Here is a 24,401-nt window from a genome sequence, read left to right on the forward strand (position 1 = left end):
GAAAAGTGTTAACACGAAAAAAAGTATCTGCAGAAAAAGTTGAGGTCAAGCGCTTGCACCTAAACCGCTATCATAATTGAACATCATTATGAAATTTCGAAATACCTGGCGAAGGTAGATATACGAACATTTGCCGTCGACCACCAAATTAGATAGAAAATTCAAATTGTTGGCTATGCGTATATAATGGAATTAGGGACAGTCAGGTACTGAAATTTATAGGACTAATTGCAGCTACGGGATTCCTCCGCTATCATTATGCAAGAGTACCGTAGCTTCACACCTGAAAGGGTCACAAAGATTCCTCAAAAGACCACACTCAAGTTGGCCGCAGGTTAATGAACGTGGATTCCAAAATAGGGAAAACTCTCAGAATGATTTCTAGCCAGCTTTTAATGCAGCAGGAGGTTCAATTTAATACCAGATAACATAGTGTGAGCATGGTTAAAGTGTAATATGAATTAATTGAATCGATATTACTAAAAAAATCGAACTGCATGGCTCTGAAATCTATGAGATTCAAGCTGAAATATACAGGGTGAGTCTCGAGGAGCTGTGCATATTTCTACGAACAGAGGCTACTCAGATGAACATCAAATAACCATTTGAAGATGCATTCTCCTCCTCATTCTTTTCGGTTTTCATCGAAAACTTCAATCCGATGAAACTTTCGACTTCCCCAAAAATTTCTGCCCGAGTATGTTTCTTTCAATGTTTCGATGGGATTAATTCAAACCAGAGTAATTGAAGGGGAAAACTGTCAAAAAAAAATGTCCTAACACTATTGTAGGATTTTTAATCGAATAATTAATTTGAGTTTTCATTTTCGCTTAGCATAAAATGAAGATTTTCTCATTCAAATAACTTTCACAAATTGAATGAGAGGAGAATCGAATGAACCTTTGAACGTATCTGAAAAATAGGCTACAAGCGGTGGACTGTATCTGAGCAAAGAAAGGTGGAAGTCGGGATCCCACAGGGTTCCATACTGGGGCCTCTACTGTCCATCGTTTTCACCAACGACTAACCTAACTAATCTATCACCATCAGAAAAAAGGAATAAAAGTGCCATATACGGCATGAGAAGCACTGTCAGTTATAGAGATGTCTTCAGGAATAAAAAAATTCTAACCGTAGTAGAAGTGTTCATACTTGTCTGCGTAAATTATGTCACCAGTGTTCTGAACTTCTCAAGAAACTCAAAATTTCACGAGTACTTACAACACGCGACTGAGAAACTAGTTTTCCATTCCACCTCTGAGAATCAAAAGGAAACAGTAGGGTCCAAACTATACTATATAAGCTTGAAGCTCTACAATGGTCTCCCAGAGGATGACAAGCGCTTATCACCAAGCGCATTCAATAGGGGTCAAGAATATACTACTGGAGAAGACAGTGTATCCTCTCAGTGAATTTCTTGATGAATATTTTGTATTGTTCTTTTAAATTGTCAATATTTTTTTTTACGTTCATTTACACCTTTTGATTGTATTGATGGGACATGCATATTTTGATAGTGATCATATATATTTTACATGAACTTGTGTATGTTTTCATGTATGAATAAATAGTATAGTACATATAAATATAGTAAAATTTGCCTTCTTTCAGTATGTAAGACACTATCGAGAGAGATTCAAAAGACAACAAGGGGCCAATCTTTACTTGCCTGGGAGTTACGTAACAGACACAGATGAACCAGACGAAGGACCGTGGTCAGAGTGGTCTTCCCCAGGGGTCTGTTCGAGGACGTGTGGTGGAGGAGTCAGTACTCAATACAGAGAGTGTACATCTGGTTCGGCTTGTCGAGGGCCTAAATACAGATATATCTCTTGTAATACACAGGTAATATATCTATCTTCCCCGCTTATAAACTCATGTCATCAATCATATAAGCGAAATGTGCGTTAAAATTTCAATATGAAAGTTGATCAAAATTTTATAATACATGTTGCATTTGGAGATATATTGCGACAGTTTTATAGGTTAGGTTCTCAGAATAATAATCATAAATAAGGGATACATTAATTAATATAATTGTCTTTTTTTTTCCTGAATAAATCTGTTCCATCACTAGATGAATATTGTTCATACCTGTAGTCATACAATTAGTTCAAATGGTATAGTAGAAAACGCACTGTATTTCACCTTCCCTTTTCTAGGATTGCCCAGACTTGAGCGATTATCGGTCACAGCAATGTTCAGAGTTCAACAATGTGCCATTCGAAGGAGTATATTATCAGTAAGTACATACATATCATAATACTTGCTAATTGTTATTTGAGAACACAGGCCGACAAACATATTAGTGGCCGCAATTTTTCAACAATACCTGTTTTGAGTTCAGATTCTGATCTTTTTTTTAAGAATATGTTACATTTAGCATTTTTTTCCTCTTACAAACCCATCTTTGCTGAGAGTCCTTCTATTGTTATAATATATCAGGTATACATTCTGCTGATTAGATTCTAGTTTTGAGAAGGAAATTGCTATTTTTATTAAATATTATCATTTCTATTATTTTTGGCTAGTATCAGAACTAACATCAATTAATCGGTATTTCATAAAGTAGAGCTGATAAAAAAAATCCAGTGGCGGTTTTGAAGTCAGAAGATGAAGAACATTTAGAATCAATTGTTGGATTTTTGTATTTTTCTAAAATTTTATTAGTCTGTGTATTTGTTATTCGACTTCATTGAAATATACGACAATCAACTCATAGTTGCTAATTTAAATTTAGTAATTAAGAGGGATTACCACCACGTGGTTTTTCTCGTACCAGTGAAACTTTGGTACCCATTTATTGCCCCTCTGACGCTCTTGCGATGACCAATTATTGTCCCTATTCACAGCATGAACACATAGGTTCATTACTGGCGTTAGCGAACAAAAGACGAATGAATATTATAATGAGTTGTCCATCGTTTCAAGAACTAATTGATTATTATTTCGTCCACAGATGGGTTCCTTACACAAAAGCCCCAAACCAATGTGAGCTGAACTGCATGCCAACAGGAGAGAGGTTTTATTACAGACATAAACAGCAAGTTATTGATGGTACAAGATGCAACGATCTGAGTCCAGATGTTTGCGTACAGGGTAAATGCCGGGTAAGTCATTAAACCATTCTACTTTATCTCTTAAGTGAACATGAAATCGAGTAGAGGAGCCATTGTTACTCGAGATCGAAGATATCAGTCAAGGGAGGCCATGGTCTCGCGGCAAGGAGTTTTATCGAGAATGCCATAACTAATTTCCGCATATCATTTAAATTCACCGCGTGAGTTTCAAATTCCATATAATTCAATTTCTTTAAGACATAAATAGGGGAGGTTTTACATTCACATGAATATTTCCAAAGAAATAATAGCAATCAAAAAGGGAAAATCAATAAAGTGGGTATTACACAAAAGCGTTTAATTTCATTTCTGATTCAACCATTTCTTATGTGATGAACATTTTTGTATTTAATAAGTATTCAAGAATATTTCTTTATTAATATTTCATCATTACATTTTCACTATAGCAAATGTTTTAGCAGGGCCGGCGTTAGGGGTGCAACAGTGATGCGACTGTTTTAGGCGCCTCTTTTCGATGGGCGGCAATTTAGCCCAGTTTGTGGCCGCCCTTTTATATTTCTGAAAAAATATAGTCTTGATTCTTAAAAACAACATGAGTTTGTTCCACTTTGCTGCTTTTATCAACATTCCCTGCAATATAAATCTCCAAACCGTCCTTACTAAGCCGCCTGTTCAATAAATAACACTTGGCAACCCAACCAATATAAACAGCATTGCATATTACCCTAATTGAATGAGGGATGGATTTCACAATGAGGAAAAACAACAATTCGAATTACGTGGCAGTTGTTTACACATTTAACATATGGAAAATTCCTACGATTCTGGAATCGAAACTAGTTCTGATAAATGCTAAATTTTTTAAGCGAAACATATGTTTTAATTCCATTTTGTTTTCGAAGCTTTACATGCCTATCCGCCCTTTGTATCTTGTGATATGATGGGTAATCTTTCATCGATAGTATGTGATCGATTGTGAATGTGAGAATCAGATATATTACTTACGCATTGTTCATTGCCGTCGAAGAAATCTAGGAATTTATTCTAGGTGAAAATGTCCGAAAAAAAAAGAAACCCAGTGAAACCGACTTTAGAAAGAAACGATCAGCAAAATCGCTAGAGAAATCAAAAATGGCGAATTATCATCGAGATAGGGGATGTTTTTGTTGGGAGGGGGGGGTTGGAATTGTTTATTGAAACTTTTTCAGCAGGGGCGCAAAAAAATTCTTTGCTTCAGGCGCCAAAATTGCTAGCGCCAGTCCTGTGTTTTCCATTCAATGTTCTTTTGAATGTATGTTTATATTTTCATTGATCTTTCTATATAGAAAATTGATCTAATCAGACTCAAGATAACTAGCATATTAATCCTAGAAAATGTCGACATTCGGAATATCACACTAACAGTAAAGAATCGAAAATTCTAATGACACACGTGTTTACTTCAAATTGACGTCATCAATTCAGTTTTTGCACATAGCGCAATGTAACTATTCGTATTCTTTCTCATCGGATTCAGGTGGTATAACCATCCAAGGTAGGAAAAAATGAAAAAAGTATACTCATGTAAATGCAGGATTAAGAAGAAATACCCCCCCGTGACTCCTAAGTTCAAAACGAATTTATAGATTTTTCCTCTTACAACCTCCGATTTTTATGGGGTTTTCTCATAACTTCTTCAGACATTATAGAATGACAATATTTTTAATTTGCGAATGAAAAAAAATGTAGGTAACTTTTCTTTTTTCGCAAAAGAATGAATGATATGTTCAATGTACAAATCACTGATCTATTTTTGAAATATTCGTGAAAAAACTACAAAAATTCATTACAATGGGTATAATTTTGTAAGAAAAATAATCGACCGTCATTCAGTCCTACCCTCTACTTATTGTAGATATGCTTCGTAAAAAAAATAAGATGAAGTGAACACCGTACAAAGTTTGGAGCGCCAGAGGAGAAATGAATGGGTACCTAATGTTTGACTTATACGCGGAAAGCTACGTGGTGGTAATCCCTCTTGAATTGATCGAATATCGAAGCCTAATACAACTGCGATAAAATAATGAATCGCACAACTAGGGTAAATGGAATGAAATTCAACAACGGTGGCGTATCCTGAAATGAGTGACACCTAGAAAATCCTGTTATCTGACTATTTCAGTCATTTCTGAAGACCCATAGACGCTTCACAAACTTGGAAATCCTAAGACCATTGATCATATTTGAATATAATTGTACTGGACTTCTCTGGACGTTAATAACTTAAGGCTACCGACAAAGCTTACTTAAAGACAAGTTCCAAGCTTCTACTATTTTATTTTCATTCTCGACTCTGGAAGTTTAATTTATACATAGATGAGTCTTACCGAACTATAAAGAATTACTTTTTCTCTACATTGATACATTTAGGTATAACTCGATCGCTGTTTTCAGCACGTTGGCTGTGACATGATGTTAGGGTCGCCCATGAAGGAGGATGTTTGCCGAAAGTGTGGTGGAGACGGCAGCACGTGTCAAACAATAACAGGACGATATGACAAACAAGATTTACAAGTTGGTGAGAAATCCCTCTGTTATAAGCAAGTAATTTATCATTATAACGCATTTAAGTTATTTCTTCGTTCATTTATTTTTGACGTAATGACCAAATGGATATCGAAGGTGTGTTTCTTGATTGGATTCCAAATCACACAAAATTTTTTCAAAAACTGATAAATAGTTTCTGAGACATCGAATTTTTGAACGAAAAAGTATTTATTGTATTTTTATTTGATAACTTACTATAAAATTTCGATTAAATCGAACTTTTGATATAAACTACAAACTTACTTGTTGAATATCACGTATCTAGCCCATGGTTTTTGAAAGGTTGATCAACGCAAATGTTTCTCAACCAGTTCTCAAATATATTTCCAATTGCAGAGCTGTAAACTTGGCAATTGTTTCAGCTGAACAACTTTTTAGAGTGGTCAACATTTTGGAAACCAAGCTAAATAATCATTTCAGACTCTTTCGAAATTACAGAGATTTAGGAAAAATTATAGCACCATGTTAGATGGAACAAGTGCACACAAAGCATCAATCAAATGATTCAAAATCTAATTTAATATTACAGGCTATAATAACATCATCTTGATACCTAGGGGTGCCACAAATATAAAAGTACAAGAAGTGGGACCATCAAATAATTATCTAGGTGAGTAAAGATTCACTTTTTTCTTTCTAGTGTAAATGGAAACTTGCTTTCAAGAACTTAATCTAAGTACACGCCAGGGCCAGTGTTAAAGGTGAAACAGTGAAGCAACTGTTTCAGCCGTCTCTATTCGAGGGGCGGAAATTTAGCCCAGTTTCTGTACGCCTTTTCATATTCTTGAAAAAATTTAGTATTTATTCTTAAAAACAACATGCGGTTAATCCGCTCCTCTGCGTTTGTCAACATTCCCTGCAATAAAAATCTACAAACCGTCTTTACTAATAAATAACACATGGCAACCTAACCAATATAAGCAGCATTGCCTATTACCCTAATTGAAAGAGGGATGAAATATATTTCACAAAGACGAAAAGCTACACTATCTACATATAGAAATATCCTACGATTTTGCATTCGAAACTAGTTACTGTTAAATGCCAAATGTTTTCAGCGAAACACATGTTTTTAATCTAATTTAGTTTTTGAAGCTTTGCATGCCCTACCGCCCTTTATATATTTTATTGTGATAGGTAATCTTTCACCTATCGTACGCGCTGTGTCTTGTGAATGTGAAAATCAGATATATTACTTACGCATTGTTCATTGGCGTCGAAGAAATCCAGGAATAAATCAAGATGAAGTTGCTGTTTTATTCAATTAAAAAAACCTTAAACAAAACCGATATAATATTATGTATTTAAAAATTCCAATATTCTTTATGAGTAGAATGTTCTATATTATCATCGGAGCAGGTGATGTTTTTCGGTTGGGGGTGTTTATGAAGGAGGTTATGTTGTTATTGATACTTTTTCAGCAGGAGCGCAAAATATTCTTTGCTACAGGCGCCAAAATTGCTCGCGCCGGCCTTGGCCTTGTAAACGCAAAAAATATTCATCCAAATACAACGACTCTCTACCATTGTTGCGGAACAAATGAAAAACTTACCTGAATCTCCAAGTAATAATCCTCACCAAGCGCCACCTACTCACCTTATCACAAAACTAATCCTCTCAACTGCAGATTCCTAAACTTTATGAACTATCCCATCATATCTTGAATTCTGGAAAGTTTATTGCTCAAAGTTTCACTATCGCTACTTAATACCTATGCTTTTATTACAGCTATTAGGAATAGTTCTGGGTACTATCATCTGAATGGAAACTGGAGGATAGATTTCCCAAGAACCAAGGAATTTGCAGGTTGTTCGTTCAAATATGAAAGGTTTCCACAAGGGTTACCTGCTCCAGACAAAATATCTACTCTTGGACCAACTGATGAACCACTTATTATTGTGGTGAGTTTTTATGGTTTTGTTATACAAAGTGTCTCAGAAGAAAGTTAAATAGTTTTTTCAATTCAATAATGGTTCAACTTACAAAAAATGTCTCCTACTTAGAAAAAACAACATATTTTATGAATTAGGAATGTTTAATAACCTATTAAACTTTTCAGCTATTGTACCAGGAGCCAAATGTTGGCGTCGACTATGAATACAGTGTTCCAACTATGGTCAACCCAGGGAACGATTCAGAAATATACGCTTGGACATTCGATCCTTTCAATCCTTGCAGTGTTACTTGTGGAGGAGGTAAATATGACAAACAAAGGATCAGTGTTTCCAAATACCGTGAAGGATTCAAAAACTATGTTGCAAGACTCAAAAAGCTGCGTTTACAATAAAAACATACAAACATCGTCAAAAGTCTTGGCCCCCCAATCAACTCTCACCTTGTTGAGTATAACTTGACAATTTTTTTGTGAGGAATCTTCACTATCTTATTACTTGAATGAAAACAATAAACCAGCAAAAAATGTTTCTTGTTCGGGAGAATACAGGCGTATTCGAAGTAAATCAGTTTTCAGCGAATAACGAGAGTTGTAATATTGAGAATATTCCGTGGATAATGCCGGGTCATGCAATTTCTCAGTTTAGCCTTACATCGAGAAGTGTTGTCGAACCATCAGATTGCGCAACGTTCAAATATTCCAAGGACTTCAGTAAGGCGCATAGTGGTTATTTTCCTGGAAGCCGGCAGCGTTGCTCGGAGATCGGTACCTGGTCGACCCAGAGTAACATCTGCAAGGGAAGACCATTATATCGCAAATTTTACTCGATGGAATCAAGCGGTATCTGTAAGAGCCCTTCGTCATTTTTTGAGAACCTATAGAAGGATAGTCTCAACCAGAACCATAAAGGGACGGTTGCATTCCTCATATTCAAGGGCAAGAAGACCTTTAAGAATACTTCGGCTATCACCTGGACATAGAGCTAACCGTCTTAATGGGCACAACACCGCCAAGATCGGCTTTTACCCTTTTACCACAATGGTGCAACATACTTTTTTCGGTTTACAAAGTTATGATCGACGATAAAGGGTTTGGAAAGGTCCAGGCAGACTAGAGCGACTCAATTTCGGCTGGGAAGTTGTGTCCTTTCAAGAAGGATCAATAATGTGCAGGGGGATAAAATGTTCGGTCGCCGTACCCCTTTTATTATCGTTGAATGAACAATCACTGGCGCCATCGACGTAGAAAACATCATTGAACCAATCATTGTCCCTTTGCGAAACGAATTTGGGGATAATTTCATGTTTAAGGATGATAACGCCCCACTACACTGCACACGAAGGGTTCAAAACATTCTTCAAGAAAACAATATCTTAAGAATGAACTGGCCTGCTAACTCACCAGACATGAATACAATTGTGCACGTATGGTATTGCTTAGGGAGAGCAATATCCAATCGCCAAAACCCACCTTCAACTTTTCAGGAATTGAGTTTAGCCATTCAGGAAGAATGATATGCCTGAAAATTTCATTAATTATTTGATTCTTGGGATGCCTAGGCGTATTAGGCAGTTGATTGAAAGAAGAGGTGGTAAAACGGATTATCGCATTTGGATTCAATTGTGGAATAACTATAACTCATCAAAAATAAATAATCGATAAATTTAGGTTTTTTTCTTTTTCGTCACATCCTGCATAAAGCAAAGTGTAACAAACAAAGATTTTTCTATCAACTATATTGCAGTTGAAATATAGGTAAATATTCATGTCATTTCCAGCACATAAATTGTTTATTTCTTGAGATAACTAGGGGGGGGGGGTAGTTGTGCTAGACTTTTGACGATGTGTGTATTTCATTAAAATCCCAGGGAAATAATTTTATCTTCTGCTCAAGTCCATCACCCCAAAAAACAAAATTAACGAAAGCATCAACATTGCAGGACTCCAATACAGAAACGTCACTTGCGTGGGTCGTCAAAACCTGAACCCAGTCGACGAACGCCTCTGCGATACAAACTCGAAACCGGCGCAGGTTCAAGAATGCAATACGGAACCCTGCATGGCCCAGTGGGTGCCTTATCCATGGGGAAAGTGTTCCGCACCATGTGGAGGCAAGGGCGAACAGATACGCGACGTAACCTGTCAACAGATCAACCACGGTATATCGACAGTGGTCGGAGATGACCAGTGTGCTGGACAGCCTAAACCTGAAGGCACCAAACCTTGTTCGAGAGGTCCCATCTGTCCAAAATGGCATACGGGGCCGTGGAAAGCTGTAAGTATAGTGCTTTGGTAGGAATTCACAACGGAACACCGCTAGTCAAGAAAATTAGCAAAACTTGTTATAGTATATCCAAAGTCACTTGAACAAGTCCATAAAAAGCTCTTGGCCAAATGTCCCTTTGAAGTGGATAGCACGATCCGCTAAATACTGGGGTTTATTTGAAAGTATTGTTAGGCAAAAAATAGGTTCTCTAAAGCCCTTTATTTTAAAGACCGAGATACTGGCTTCTTATACTGTGTATACGCTCAGGAGTGCCTTAAAATGAACCTCAAGGGCGCGCATGTCTACATCACCACAGACAGCCAGACCACGCTGAGATCATACTGCCAGGGGTCTCTATTGACCTGGGAGTGCCGTACCACCATGAGGCAACTGGCCAGAGGCAATAAAGTGACTCTAATATGGGACCAGGGCACTGTGGAGTAGGAAACGAAAAAGCCGATGAACTAGCCAAAAGTGCATCAAGTTTAACACCTGTGAACCTGAGCCTTTCTGTTGGCAATATAAGGCAGCAGTCCAGCAATGGAAGTTGAACAACAGGATAACCCACTGGACAAACACTCATGGACTTACTCAGGCCAAGAAATTCGTGATGAATTACCTACCTACGCCAGAAAGTTCTTGAAGCTGTCACGAGCCGAGCTTCGGGTGATGGTGGGACTGCTGACAGGGCACTGTCGGTACAAACGATGTTTGTACCGTATGGGAAAAGTCAGCAGATGAGATTTGCAGGCTCTGTAGATTAGAAGCAGAAACAGCTGAACACATGGTATGCAAGAGTCCAGAGCTGGCTGGCCTAAGAACCATTTATATGGGGAAGACGGTCCTAGATTCCCGGGAGGCAACGGCCAAGGCCCCTAAGGAGATTGTAAGTTTTATCAACGCCATTGACGACCTCCTTGGGTTTCCAAGAATGAGTAGGGTAGAGAAGAAAAGATCTACATGGTCGCAGTTTCCGGAAGGCCCCAAAAGAATTTCTAGAAACTTGGACAACCCTTGTATAATCGAAATATTCGGGCTTCCTCCAAGTAACTTTGGATAATATCCTTTATTTGATCAAATATCAACAGATGTAGATCACGTCAATACATATCAATACATATGAACACTATAATGAAACAAAATCCCTTTCACTTAAAAAATCCTTAACACTATAATAACATTTACTAACCAAAAACATTTTTAATCTTTTTCTTTGATATACTATACCAAATGGTAGTATCCACAATCAAGACTTGACTCGAGCGCCCAGAAGCCAAAAGCACCAGGAGATGACATGCTATGGTGCTAGTGCAGGCGTCCATGAGTGGTGCTCCGTTGGGGATTTGATGAAACAGGGTCTGAATATACCAACAGGGTGGTCCGTGCTAATTACGTTTCCCTAGTATATTCAGAACGAGTAGCTAATTCAATTTTTTCTTTAGTGACGTTCAAAACATCTTCTACCAAATTCTTGAAACGTTTCAGCATATATCATAATCACGGCTTGACTTGATATTCAAACTACTTGGCTTGACTTGAAATCAACTCAAATTCGAGTCAAGTAGTAGTTTTTCAATGTCAATAAATAAATACTTGACAATGAAAAACTACTAATACTCAATAAATAAACACTTGACATCGAAAAAGTACTACTTGACTTGAACTTGAGTTGATTTCAAGCCAAGTCAAGTAGCTTGAATATCAAGTCAAACCGTGAATCCCTATATATATTTAATCAAAATCGGATAAAAGTTGAGGAAGTTACGACTGTTAAAATTATATGCGATCACAAGAACTCACAGACATATAAGATATTCATGGTGGTTTTAGATGCATTTTGCGAGCATATTTTGTTAAGGGTAGGGGTTACCAGTTCCATAAAACGAAGAACATAGAATGACGTATTGTGTGCTGAAGACGGAGCAAGTCAAAGTCTTCGTATTTTTCATTTATTTTTTTTTGCAATCTTCAGTGCGACCATCTCTGCGGTGACGGCTTTCAAACAAGGAAGGTGAGATGCTTCACGAAGAATGGCACCCGGGTGGAAATATTGAAAGATTCGGATTGTACAGATCCCAAGCCCGAAAATAAGAAGCCCTGCAACCTGAGACCTTGCGAGGGCGTTGATTGGATTGCATCGGACTGGAGTGGGGTAAGTTTGAAACTTCCCAACATTCTATAACTAGTGTATTATGATTATTATTATTATTATTCACCCGAAAGATAAATAGTCATAACATGCTATATATATTATATTTACTTCATATACGCTGTTCAATTCTTTCCACATAATTTCAATATCCGCAAATATTTAAAAACTAATGCAACAACAGGAATTGGGAGCTCAGAAATGAGAGATCCCTCCGAAGTAAGACACCCTAACAATCCTAACAAGCGAAAAGATTCGTGGAATTGTTTTCGTCATATTCGAAGAAACTTATGCATCTGCCAATAGTTGAGCTTCACGTCATTTTGGGACTACAAATGACGCTCTGCATTACAAACTCTGCAAATCAAACATGAAAACAGCCTTCAAATATGCAGATGTATAAAACAGCACACATCTAAGCAAACCTGTCCTCAAACCTCACGGGGTGATAGCCAATTCTCAAGGAAGTCATACCAGTGTGAAATAAGGGTGATCCTACTACTTATCGTCCCATATTCTTAGTTCCTATTTCTCAAAATTGTCGAAAAAGTTAGGTCGGATCAAATCATGGTGTTCTTCGAATACAACGAGCTGTTGTCCACCGCGAAGGGAGGAGGAGAAGTACTGTTGACGCTATAAATGAGTTTGTCAGCTTTGTGGTCTTTTACTTCGAGCGAGGAAGCCAGTGGTTAGAACCAACAGAAATAATTCAGGGATCTACACTGGGACCACTCCTGTTCCTGATATCTATAAATGACTTACCTGAATTCGTTTCTAAGATCCGTACAATAATACTCTTTGTCGATGACACCACGTTGTTAATACTGATATCATCTCCTTACTGGAGCGATCGAACCTGGCACGATCGAGACTACTGAATGGTTCTTTACAGTCTCTTTTTAAATGTCGAAAAAACGCATGAACTTGTACTCAGTATGAGAGATATTGGGAAGAGCAATCAGCTGTAATCTGTTAAGTTACTTGAAGTCCACTAAGATCCCAAGCTCTTCTGAAGCCATGTTAAGTCATTCGATTTATGAGTTGAGAGCTCTGTCTTCGAAGACCCAAATGTGTCTACTTCGCTCTAGTGGAGACGCATATGCGATATGCCATTCTTGTATGGGGAGCAGCCCTCATGCCAGCACAATTTTCAGTTTGCGCAGACGAGCAGTCAGGGTTTTGGGCGGTCCCTTTTATACCTACTGCAAGAATACCAACAAAGATCTGAATCTTCGTTCTGTGCTCTCAATTTTATATTAGAATATTTATTGTATATTTACAACAAGAAAGATGATTTTCGTGTCCAATCAGATATACATGATATAGACACGAGAGGTAAATCCCTCATAAGAAATGAATTATTTAGACTGAGGATATTGCAGCAAGGATCTGTTTTCTGCGTTGTCTCTCTATTAATTATCTTCCTGGTGGAACTAGGAATCTTCCAACTAAGCAGGTTAAAACGAAACTCATGAGCTTTTTATTGTCTCGATGAATTTGTTGAGGTGGTGATTGATGACTCACATTTTGATTATTATTATCATATTATCATACGAAAGCGAGGATTTGCTGATTCATTGCAAATATAATGTGCATACATTTCTGAACCTATGAAAACAATTGTATTGTAAGTCACCAATAAATAGTCACCTATCTATCAATATGATGAACGATTTTCTTGAAAATTGTTGAGCAGGATTTGGCGAGTCTTTCCCGAGCTAAGTTGTTTGGTGTTTCGTCCCGAGATCGCTGGCGGACTTTTCAGTTAGGTAATCCAGCGATCTCTGCCTAAAGCACCTTCTCACTCCATTGTGGAGAGGTGACTCTGTTGCAACTCGATGACCCCTATTAATCCGCCGGGGCCAAAGTAGGTGTGGCGCGAAAACCCATACAAGGATAACGAACAAAAATCAAACTGTTCCTGCCAATAGACACCTACATTCAAGTCAATCTAATCTAATAACAATATTATTATCTTCAGTGTGAAAGTAAGTGTGGTCTCGCCAATGAAACTAGAAAAGTCCATTGCGCATCGATAAAAGGCAAGATATACCCTGACAACCTGTGCGAACCTGAGCTCAAGCCTCCAACATTGAGAAAGTGCGAAACAACGAACTCATCCTGCGACTATCTTTACTACGCGTCACAATGGAGCGAGGTAATTCAGAAATACCAACCATATTATGCAATTTTGGCGAGTAACTCGTATTTTCTTATTGTAATTGTGAAGTGGTTTGTAGTGTTCAGCCAAATGCGGCCAAGGCATTCAGACGAGGACAGTTTTCTGTGGTGCCACAGACGGGAAAACTGTTACCAAGGTGGACAATTCGAAGTGCGATCAGACGAAGAAGTACCAAACCATAAAGAACTGCACGGCAGATGTGAAGTGCGCTGGAGAATGGTTCAGCGGTCCTTGGAAAGAGGTAATCCAACTACTATTATTTTGTTTTTTTTTTAATTTTGACATTCTCTAGAATGGTGTGGTTGCCAAACATATACCAGAACAGATATGTGCCCGTAGACCTCAGAAATATGTCATAACATATAATATAGTATAAAAGATAAAAGTTTCTGGATGCAATGTTCCTCAATGGGAACAGGTAGAAATGACAGGTAGTGGTTGAAAAAGATGCATAAAATTGGCAAATTATTACGTAACAAATGTAAAAGCTGAAAGTAATGTTGTTATTCGGATAACTTTTCCCCAAATGGTAGACATGTGAAAAGTTTCAAGTCAACTCACCTCATTAGTATTGATTTAAAAATTAATAGGTGCGCCCTAGAGCCATCGTGCATTGGAGCCTTAATAAGAGAAAGGTTAAGCCTTCTTTCATGTAACCATGAAGAAGAGGATAAAAAAGTTCATTTTCAACCAATGATAAAATAGTGATCATTAGTTCAATATAAAGAACCTACCAAAACTATGTTGTTACCATAAGAAAAGCATCATACGTCTCACTCTTATGTTGGAGTCGATTCCACTCTCTTTTTTTTTTCGCACTATTTACGTGTTATTAGGTTTTAAGTATTGAAACTGAAATATAATTTTTAATTTGACAGCTATCCAATCATTTCAATACTACATTTCAGTTTATTTTTGCGTCTATCATACATTTAGGTAATCTACATTTTTTGAAGCATTTGGCAGAAATCATTCCTCTCAAGGTTGAATTGAATGGGAGAGGTTCTAGCATAAGTAGACTTCCCCCTCAATACATCAACCTTTCATTCGAAACCTTTTTTTTTTACGACAGATTTAAAATGATTCAACTTGAAAATATCAGCCGGTATATGAAATCAGTGATCTCTTAACTCAAAAAAAAACCCACGTTTGTTGCAATGCTCCTTTTGAATTTTCCCCCGGCTCAAAATAACTTTAGAGGTGTCTGACGCAGTGTTTTCAATACGCAATGTGTCGGATAATTAAAAAAATATCTTTAGGTATTTAATTTTCGTATTGGGGTCAACTTTCAGTATGCTGTGAGCTTTCTAGCGTCCATGTGCTCTTACTCATCAGATAACAACAATACAGGAATATTCGTCACAAATAAACCTCATAAAATATTCAATGTTATTTATTCTGGACAGTCAACCATAATGTTTTTCAATATTATTTTTAGTGTTCTAAAAAATGTGGTGGTGGATTCCGATCAAGAAAAGTGGTCTGCATCTTAGACGATGAAGTCGTACGAGAATCTGAGTGTGATCAGAAAACAATAATGTTCAGCCAAGAAACATGTAACACCCGCAGTTGTGCAGAAAATGAAGGTAAACTTTCATTTCGAAATTTACAGAACAGTAAAATAAATAACTCAATTCCAGAGGCAACAACACCATCGATTATTCAAACATCTACAATTGAGGAAACAACGGAATTATCTACTACTGAAGTATCCACATCTGAAGCAACCATGTCGACATCTGAAATATGGACAGAAATAACCGAAGCATCTACAACAGAAGCGTCTACGACAGAATACACTGAGACCACAAGTGATAGTTCAACGGCAATCTCTACTGATACATTTAGTTCTTCTACTACTGATTTCGCAACATCTACAGTTACCACCAGTCCTGAACTTCAAGAAAATACCCCAGTAGTACCAAAAAAAGCGCTGGACGATGACTACGAAATAGTTCAATCAGATTCTTGCGAAGATGGCGAATGGGTGGATGCTGAAACATTAGAACCTCTCATGGTAATTTTTTTTTCTACCTGAATTGAATAACAAGTTTTTCATTAACAATCTTTTTTTTCAGGCAGATGACCCCTATGTACTTCCTGTCGCCGAAAAAACAAGTTTCTCCGATCTGTCACTCGAAGATGAGGAACTGATGCTTGGTGATCAGCCAGCAGCAACAACGCCAAAAGATGTAGATATAGGATCTGGTGATGATGGATTTATAATATCTACTGACGAAGAACTCGACGAAGGATCCGGTTCTAGTTCCACAACTACCGATATCATTTCAACCACTGATGTGTATTCTACCACAGAAATCACGAAGGACATAATTAGTACAACGAAAAAAGGGGTACCAGCTCTCCCACCTATAGAATCTGATGGGGGTACAGAAGATGAAGCTGAAGAAAAAAAACTTACAATAGGAACAACACTTGAAAGTGAAGAAACACAAAGTGGATTCACAACAGAAAGTGGGCTCACAACGGAAAGCGGACTCACAACGGAAAGTGGACTCACAACAGAAAGCGGACTCACAACGGAAAGTGGACTCACAACGGAAAACGGAATCACAACAGAAAGCGGACTCACAACGGAAAGCGGACTCACAACGGAAAGCGGACTCACAACGGAAAGCGGACTCACAACGGAAAGCGGTCTCACAACGGAAAGCGGACTCACAACGGAAAGCGGGCCCACAACGGAAAGTGGACTCACAACGGAAAGCGGACTCACAACGAAAAGCGAAATGACAACAGAAAGTGGAGCTACTACAGAAAGCGGACCTACAGCAGAAAGCAAAATGACAACAGAAAGCGGGCCTACAGCAGAAAGCAAAATGACAACAGAAAGTGGTCCTACAACGGAAAGCGGACTCACAACAGAAAGTGGACCAACGACAGAAAGCGGAATGACAACAGAGAGTGGACTCACAACGGAAAGTGGACTCACAACGGAAAGTGGACTCACAACAGAAAGTGGACTCACAACGGAAAGTGGACTCACGACAGAAAGTGGGCTCACAACAGAAAGTGGTCTTACAACAGGAAGCACACAATCCTCCGAGAGTGGAGCTACAACAGAAAATGAATCATCAATCCAAACTGAAGGTCTTACAACCGAATTCGATGTTACTAGTGACAGTAGTGGAATATCAGAGAGCAGCGGTACTACTGAAAGTGGACTAACCACTGAGAGTGGATCTACTCCTAATATAAGTAGTGATACAACACAAAGCGGAGCTACCACCGAAATAGGATCAACCACAGAAATTGGTTCCACTGTGGAATTGGCATCCACCACTTCAGGTGCATCTGAAGCAGATTCATCTACCATGATTGGGTCTACTACAGAAACGCTCACGAGTACTGGTAGTGAATCCACAGATTCCAGTGTAACGTCCACTTCTGACACGAGTGCAGGTACAGATATAACTGCAGAAAGCTCAACACCCATTGATATCTCAATATCTACAATATCTACTAGTACTACAGAATCATCCGAAAGCTCTGAAGAATCTACTAGATCTACAACAGAATTCACTGGAAGTACAGAATCTTCAGCCGAAACAAGCTCTGAGCGTTCAGAAGCAACTCTATCAACTATCGATTACACTGGTAGCACAGTTCCGGATATATGGACATCAAGTGAGTTTCCTTTCAATTTTAAATTATTTCTTGAATATTGTTGATGAAAGTTCAAAATCATAACTATGTAAAAAAATACGGGAATTGTTCATAACACACTTATGCCTGAGAAGAATACAATAATAATATAGGCGAGTGCATAAGAGTACATAAATGGAAAAAACTGTCCACATTGCCTCCAGCTTTGATTTGCAAGATCTAGTGCAAACACATTTTTAATATAATTCCGACAATCCGTACGAAATTCCCAATAATTTCTTGGCCAAATGTTCATTCACTTCTTTTAGTCTTCCTTTCATCAAGATTCCTTCAAAGGTAATATATTCAAATCCATTTTTATAGCAACTGAAAGTGTGACATCTTCTGTAACGGACCTATTCATGAAGAGACCTAGAATGTGCAAAAGAAAAAAGAAGAAGAAGAGTTGTCATTCAACAAAACACGGATGTTGCCCCGATAAAATTACACCAGCTGCTGGACCATTCGATGAAGGTGAGTAAAAACTAAAACTCAATATCTAATCCTTTGGTTAATTACTTACTAAAATTACAGGATGTCCAATACCAAAAACTTGCCAAGAGAGTAAATTTGGTTGTTGCGATGACGGAGTTTCACCTGCTTTGGATCAAAATAAGAAAGGCTGCCCTCAAACGCATTGCAACGAGACGCTTTTCGGTTGCTGCCCAGACAATAAGACACCAGCAGAAGGAAATGATAATGAAGGCTGTCCCCCACCAGAACCTGCTTGCCTCAAATCCAAATATGGATGTTGTGACGACAATATCACAAATGCTAAAGGACCCAATGGAAAAGGTTGTGAGAAACCAACGACCCCAACGCCAAAAGAAGATTGCCGTACCACCAAATTTGGATGTTGTCCAGACAATACAACTTCTGCAAAAGGAGAAGATTACGAAGGGTGTGACATATTCAAAGACAACTGTCAAGAATCCTATTTCAAGTGTTGCCCAGATGGTGTCACTTCTGCGAAAGGTCCTAGCTTCAAGGGATGCGAGATGCCTTGCTCAAACAGCACCTTCGGCTGTTGCCCTGATGGAAAAACACCATCGCATGGTCCAAACAGGGAAGGATGTTGCTTGGTCTATGAACATGGATGTTGTCCCGACAATATCACTCCCTCAAGAAGTCCACAACTCGAGGGATGTGGTTGTGATTATTCTGCATTTGGATGTTGCCCAGATAATAGTACACTGGCCAAGGGACCGAATAATGAGGGTTGTGATTGTAGATATTCTGCCAATGGTTGCTGTCCTGATGACTTCACAATTGCTAAAGGACCAAACTTCCAAGGTTGTCCTTGCCAAACATTCCAATTTGGCTGTTGTCCTGATGGCATTAGTCCTGCTAAGGGTTCAAACCAACTTGGTATGTCTAACTTCATTGAAAATTCTTATTTCTTTGCATGAATATACTCCTTCGTAGGTTGTAACTGTACCTACACTGAGTTTGGATGCTGCTCAGATGAACTAACACCAGCTAAAGGTCCCAACAGAGCAGGTTGTGACTGCTCCACTAGTAAGTTTGGATGCTGTCTCGATGGAATGTCAGAAGCCAGAGGGGAGAACTACGAAGGATGTGAAGAGATACCAATCAATGCTCAAGGTACGAGTCAATTGAATACGTTTCTTTCGATTTTAAATTTTATTTTCACAATTTCTAGAGAGCTGCACATCGAACAAAGAGAGAGGAAGCTGCGGTAACTATACAGTCAAATGGTTCTTCGACAAAGAATATGGAGGCTGTTCACGTTTCTGGTATGGAGGTTGTGGAGGTAATAGTAACAGATTCAAATCGAAAGAAGACTGTGATACTGTTTGCGTTAAACCAGAAGGAAGAGGTAAGTTCAAATGATTCATATTCATTACCCGAACATATTTAGATTTCGAAAAACTCTTTGGAAGTCATTGATGAGCGTTTCAGTGCAAAACCAGAGAGAGGCACATACTGGGTGTCACGGCAAGAATGCGACAAACGGATACCATAAAATATGGTCATCATGGAGGACTCGTATCAAGAGGTTTCAATCGTTTTCGTTTGGGATATACAGGGTGATGTTCGTCGTATGAGTGAAATTTCACATTTCAATAACTCTTTAACTAATCGACCGAATAATTTCAAATTTTGAAGTTTTGTCACCCTTTACTATCGCCCTCCTTCAATATTTCTGAAATCGAGTAAATCAGATCCGGACTAGGAAAATTTCAGGCTTTTTCTATATTCGTGAATATTGGATCACCCTGTATGTTAATATCATGATTTTTTCGTTTTCGAAACCACAAAGAATTAATTCATTATTCTAATTCTCCTGCTTGGCGCCGTCATACAGGATGATCAGTAAATATTCCCTTGTGAGCGGAATTTGCAGTTCGTCATTCACTAGGAATGGAATCAACAATTTCCGTTATTTTCACGAATGGGCTTAGGATAATCCAAAATCAGTGATTCATAAAAATTCCCAAGTTAGATTCTCGTTTAATGTTGGTGCGGTATCCACTACGACAATTCGATTTTCCCTAATATTTTTTGAAAATAGGTAGACAGGAGAAAATCATGAAAATTTTTAGAAACATAATTTTGTTTGAAAATATTCCATTGGAAACATTGTGGAGCTAATGCGCACTAACCAAAAAAAGTGCGCGAATATTTGATTGAAACTAATGAGAACAGATGGATTGGCAGAGTGGAAATGGGGCTTGGCCTCCTCGATCCCTTTATCTGACGCCATTAGTTTATTTATCATGGGAAGGTCTATGCGGTACAGACTAACAGTAGGGAGCAACTGCTACAAAGAATTATTGATGTTTGCGATATTATCAAATCTCAACCGAATACGAAAGTGAAATCTGTGGAACAACTATATCAACGTGCTCAAGAATGTAATGAAATGGAGGGATACCATTCTGAATAATTCCAGCTGAACTGAAAATATTTTATTTATTTTGTTTTTGATTAATTGTTTCAAGTATTTTCAATTTATTTGGTGTTTATGTTCTATTCTTCATCCGGTTTGGGGCTTAAAAATTAGGAAAGACATTGGTACAGGGTGAAAAAACTGCAATTTTTGAAATAATTCTACCGATAAATTCAAGATATCTTGAACTATGAAATTTCTCTCATAAGGAAATGTTTATTGATCACCCTGTATGACTGTTTTATTATGAATTAATTCTTTGTGGTTACGAAAATGAAAAATAATCATGATATCAACGTACAGGGTGATTCAATCATCACGAAAATAGAAAAAGTCTAAAATTTTCCTAGTCCGAATCTGATTCATTTGATTTAAGAAATTTTGAAGGAAGGCGATAGTAAACAGTGACAAAACTTGAAAATTTTAAGTTATTCGGTGGATTAGTTGAAGAGTTATTGGACTAAAAAAAATTCACCCTTAAGGGAATGTTTATTGTTCACCCTGTATGACCGTGCCAAGCAGAGATTTAGAATTTTCATTATGAATCAATTCCTTGTGGTTACGAAAATGGAAAAAAATCCTAATGTTCACGTACAGGGTGATCCAATATTCTGGGAAATAGAAAAAATCTGAAATTTTCCTAGTCCGCATCTGATTTACTCGATTTCAGAAATATTGAAGGAAAGGGATAGTAAAGGGCGACAAAACTTCAAAATTTGAAATTATTCGGTAGATTAGTTAAAAAGTTATTGAACTGTGAAATTTCACGCATATGATGAACATCATACTGTATATCTGGGACAAACCTTCCTGTATCCACTGTATGATTTGGTCCAGTTGCACAGGAGCCAAACGTCTTCTCGGCATGACTGATATGCTGATATTGTTCTCATTTCTTCAATTATTGTCACCTTATGTGTTTGAGAAAAAAAAAAAGATTTAATAACAAATACCACATAGCTTTTCACTCCACCTGTAACAGCCTACAGATAATAATCGATTTTGTGAACAAGAGCCAATGAAGTGAGGAAGACTTTGATATAATCAACTCAAAACATCTTACTCTTTCCTTAGAGAACATATAATGTACAGATATTCACGAGATAACATACAAATGAAGAGAAGTTCATAAGTGATCCCTAGCAATTGTTGATCAGTGTAACTAATAAGTAATTGCGAAATCGAATATTTAGAAGGCAATGAGTCTTGAGTCTATATCTTATTTGTAGTCTCCAGTCTTTCCCTTCGAAAGTTATCGTATTTACAACTAATACGACTCAAGTTTCAACGGACACCACAAAATATCGTGTTAAAATAAGACCCAATGAGCGAGAACTAATAACATTTTTTTTTGTTGCAGATCGTTGTAAATTACCGAAAATAACAGGTCCATGTGAAGGTTATTATGTTCAATGGTACTATGATAATGAGAGAAGGACGTGCGACCAGTTCGTGTACAGCGGATGTCTTGGCAACAATAACAGATTCGAAACAGTCGAAGCATGTAATGCAGTCTGTGCAACAGACAATGCTGTGGGTAAGTCGATGAAATATTAGGTTCGTTCAAAACGTTTCAGATATAATCATAATCATAATGGTCGTTTCAAACAGAGAGTAAGCTATCGGATGTGTTCAATTATAGTGTTAGAAAACTCCCAGCATGCGTTCTGTGTGTTACTTTGAAGTTAGATTAGGTTAGAATTTAATGCCAATTTGAAATCGATCAGAAAGTATAAAATTTGAAAGATGCGAATTTGAAATGTTTTGGTCACAAATTTATTGAATTCAGAAACCTGCGAGCAGACGATGGATGAAGGTCCTTGTAGAGGCAACTTCCAGAGGTGGCATTTCGACAAAGAATCGAAGACCTGCAGAGAATTCCGCTATGGTGGATGTAAGGGCAACCACAATAATTTCGTCACTGAAGCAGCCTGTAGGCAAAGCTGTATGGCGCAGGGTCAGAAGAAAGGTAATTTATATTTAATTATTTAAAGGGAATTCAGGAGAAATTTCTTTATGAGACTAAACCCTTCTTGAGGTGGTGGTTTTTTTTTTTGATTATTGAAACTTTTATTTACACACTTATTTGCACAAACTGAACTGAGTGACTCAAAGATGCCCTTTCAACTCTTATGGGATATGGCAAATTCACTGAAAAAAACCCTAATGGTACAGAAAACTATCATCTTGAAAACCTTCACTAATATACTAAGTAGAAAAGCAGATAGGGAAGAGGGAGTCCACAAACCAAGGTCTCAAAAATCATAAAAATCGGTCAAGGCGTTTTTGAGTTATAAATGGTGAAAATAACTATACTTTGATAGAATGTTGTCATATTTTTGACTTGCCATATCAAAAATTATTCATACCTTTCAAGTATGCCAGCTAAAACTATAACGGGTGTTTTTTTTTCGAGGTATATAACTTTAAGTTGGCATTACTGTTCGAGATGTCGACCGATTTAACAGCTGTCAAGTGATTTATTCTCAGTTTGGTTTGGCAATTCATCATGAATAGACTCACGCCTGAAAAATGCTTGCAAATAGTGTAATTTAATTTCGAAAATAATGGTTCTGTGCGGAATACGTATCGCGCACTACGTCTATTTTATCGTTTAGCGATGAAGCACACTTCTGGTTGAATGGCTACGTCAACAAACAAAACTGCCGCATTTGGAGTAAAGCTAATCCTCAAGTGTATATCGAAACACCGTTACATCCAGAAAAACTGACTGTTTGGTGCGCTTTATGGCCTGGTGGAATCATTGGTCCGTACTTCTTCAAAAACGATGATGGCCAGAACGTTACAGTCAATGGTGATCGGTATAGAGCCATGATTACTAACTTTTTCATTCCTGAATTGAACAACCATGATGTCCAGGAGCTGTGGTTCCAACAAGACGGCGCAACATGTCACACAGCTCGTGCCACAATCGATTTATTGAAAGACACGTTTGGTGACCGCCTAATTTCACGTTTTGGATCTGTGAATTGGCCTCCAAGATCTTGTGATTTAACACCGCTAGACTACTTTCTGTGGAGCTATGTAAAGTCATTGGTCTATGCGGATAAGCCACAAACCCTTGACCATTTGGAAGACAACATTCGCCGTGTAATTGCCGATATACGGCCACAAATGTTGGAAAAAGTCTTCGAAAATTGGACGTCCAGATTGGACTACATCCGAGCCAGCCGTGGCAGTCATATGCTAGAAATCATATTTAAAATGCCACAAGATTATCTTGCGGATAAATAAAATTCATGTCAATAGAATAATCTATCGTTGTTTTATTGTAAGTCAAAGTTCTTTAGCTCTAAAAAACACCCTTTAGTTTTAAAAGGGGAATTCATGAGTCACGCTGTAGTTCAGAGGTGGTGGTAATTATCAATTTTCTCACTTTCGAACTAATATCCGAACTAATCATTCTATCTTTAATCTCTTTTATTAACACATTGCTTATATGGTAGAGCTCTGCAGTCTTCCTAAAGTAGAAGGTAACTGTACCCAGCAAGAAGCTAGATGGTATTCCGACCCTGCTGAAAATATTTGCAAACCATTTTATTATACTGGTTGCAGCGGAAACGGCAATAACTTCCTTAGTGAAGAAGCATGTTTATCTGAGTGTCCTCAGCAAGTCAGTGAGTACATTTCTTCTTATGTGAAG

At 37.8% G+C, this 24,401-nt stretch overlaps 1 protein-coding gene across 5 annotated transcripts in view; it reads left to right on the top strand.

Annotated features, from left to right (window-relative positions):
* The window catches only part of LOC123688552 (papilin), a 123,804-nt gene that overhangs the window by 73,951 nt on the left and 25,452 nt on the right, over positions 1–24,401 (top strand). For 3 of the 5 annotated variants that reach the window (XM_045627127.1, XM_045627125.1, XM_045627123.1), the window contains exons 3-23: positions 1,612–1,845; positions 2,163–2,242; positions 2,960–3,110; positions 5,514–5,637; positions 6,196–6,276; positions 7,395–7,567; positions 7,726–7,861; positions 9,501–9,835; positions 11,799–11,978; positions 13,957–14,133; positions 14,216–14,398; positions 15,596–15,743; positions 15,798–16,174; positions 16,236–17,805; positions 18,148–18,297; positions 18,358–19,191; positions 19,249–19,428; positions 19,487–19,663; positions 22,098–22,274; positions 22,527–22,706; positions 24,205–24,375. In XM_045627127.1, coding sequence (XP_045483083.1) covers positions 1,612–1,845; positions 2,163–2,242; positions 2,960–3,110; positions 5,514–5,637; positions 6,196–6,276; positions 7,395–7,567; positions 7,726–7,861; positions 9,501–9,835; positions 11,799–11,978; positions 13,957–14,133; positions 14,216–14,398; positions 15,596–15,743; positions 15,798–16,174; positions 16,236–17,805; positions 18,148–18,297; positions 18,358–19,191; positions 19,249–19,428; positions 19,487–19,663; positions 22,098–22,274; positions 22,527–22,706; positions 24,205–24,375 — 5,818 coding nt within the window. The remainder of the gene's footprint in view (positions 1–1,611; positions 1,846–2,162; positions 2,243–2,959; positions 3,111–5,513; positions 5,638–6,195; positions 6,277–7,394; positions 7,568–7,725; positions 7,862–9,500; positions 9,836–11,798; positions 11,979–13,956; positions 14,134–14,215; positions 14,399–15,595; positions 15,744–15,797; positions 16,175–16,235; positions 17,806–18,147; positions 18,298–18,357; positions 19,192–19,248; positions 19,429–19,486; positions 19,664–22,097; positions 22,275–22,526; positions 22,707–24,204; positions 24,376–24,401) is intronic. The other 2 variants (XM_045627124.1, XM_045627128.1) reach the window with 1 other exon arrangement.

The sequence above is a fragment of the Harmonia axyridis genome, chromosome 1 (genome assembly GCF_914767665.1).
Source record: "Harmonia axyridis chromosome 1, icHarAxyr1.1, whole genome shotgun sequence".
NCBI classification, from domain to species: Eukaryota; Metazoa; Arthropoda; class Insecta; order Coleoptera; family Coccinellidae; genus Harmonia; species Harmonia axyridis.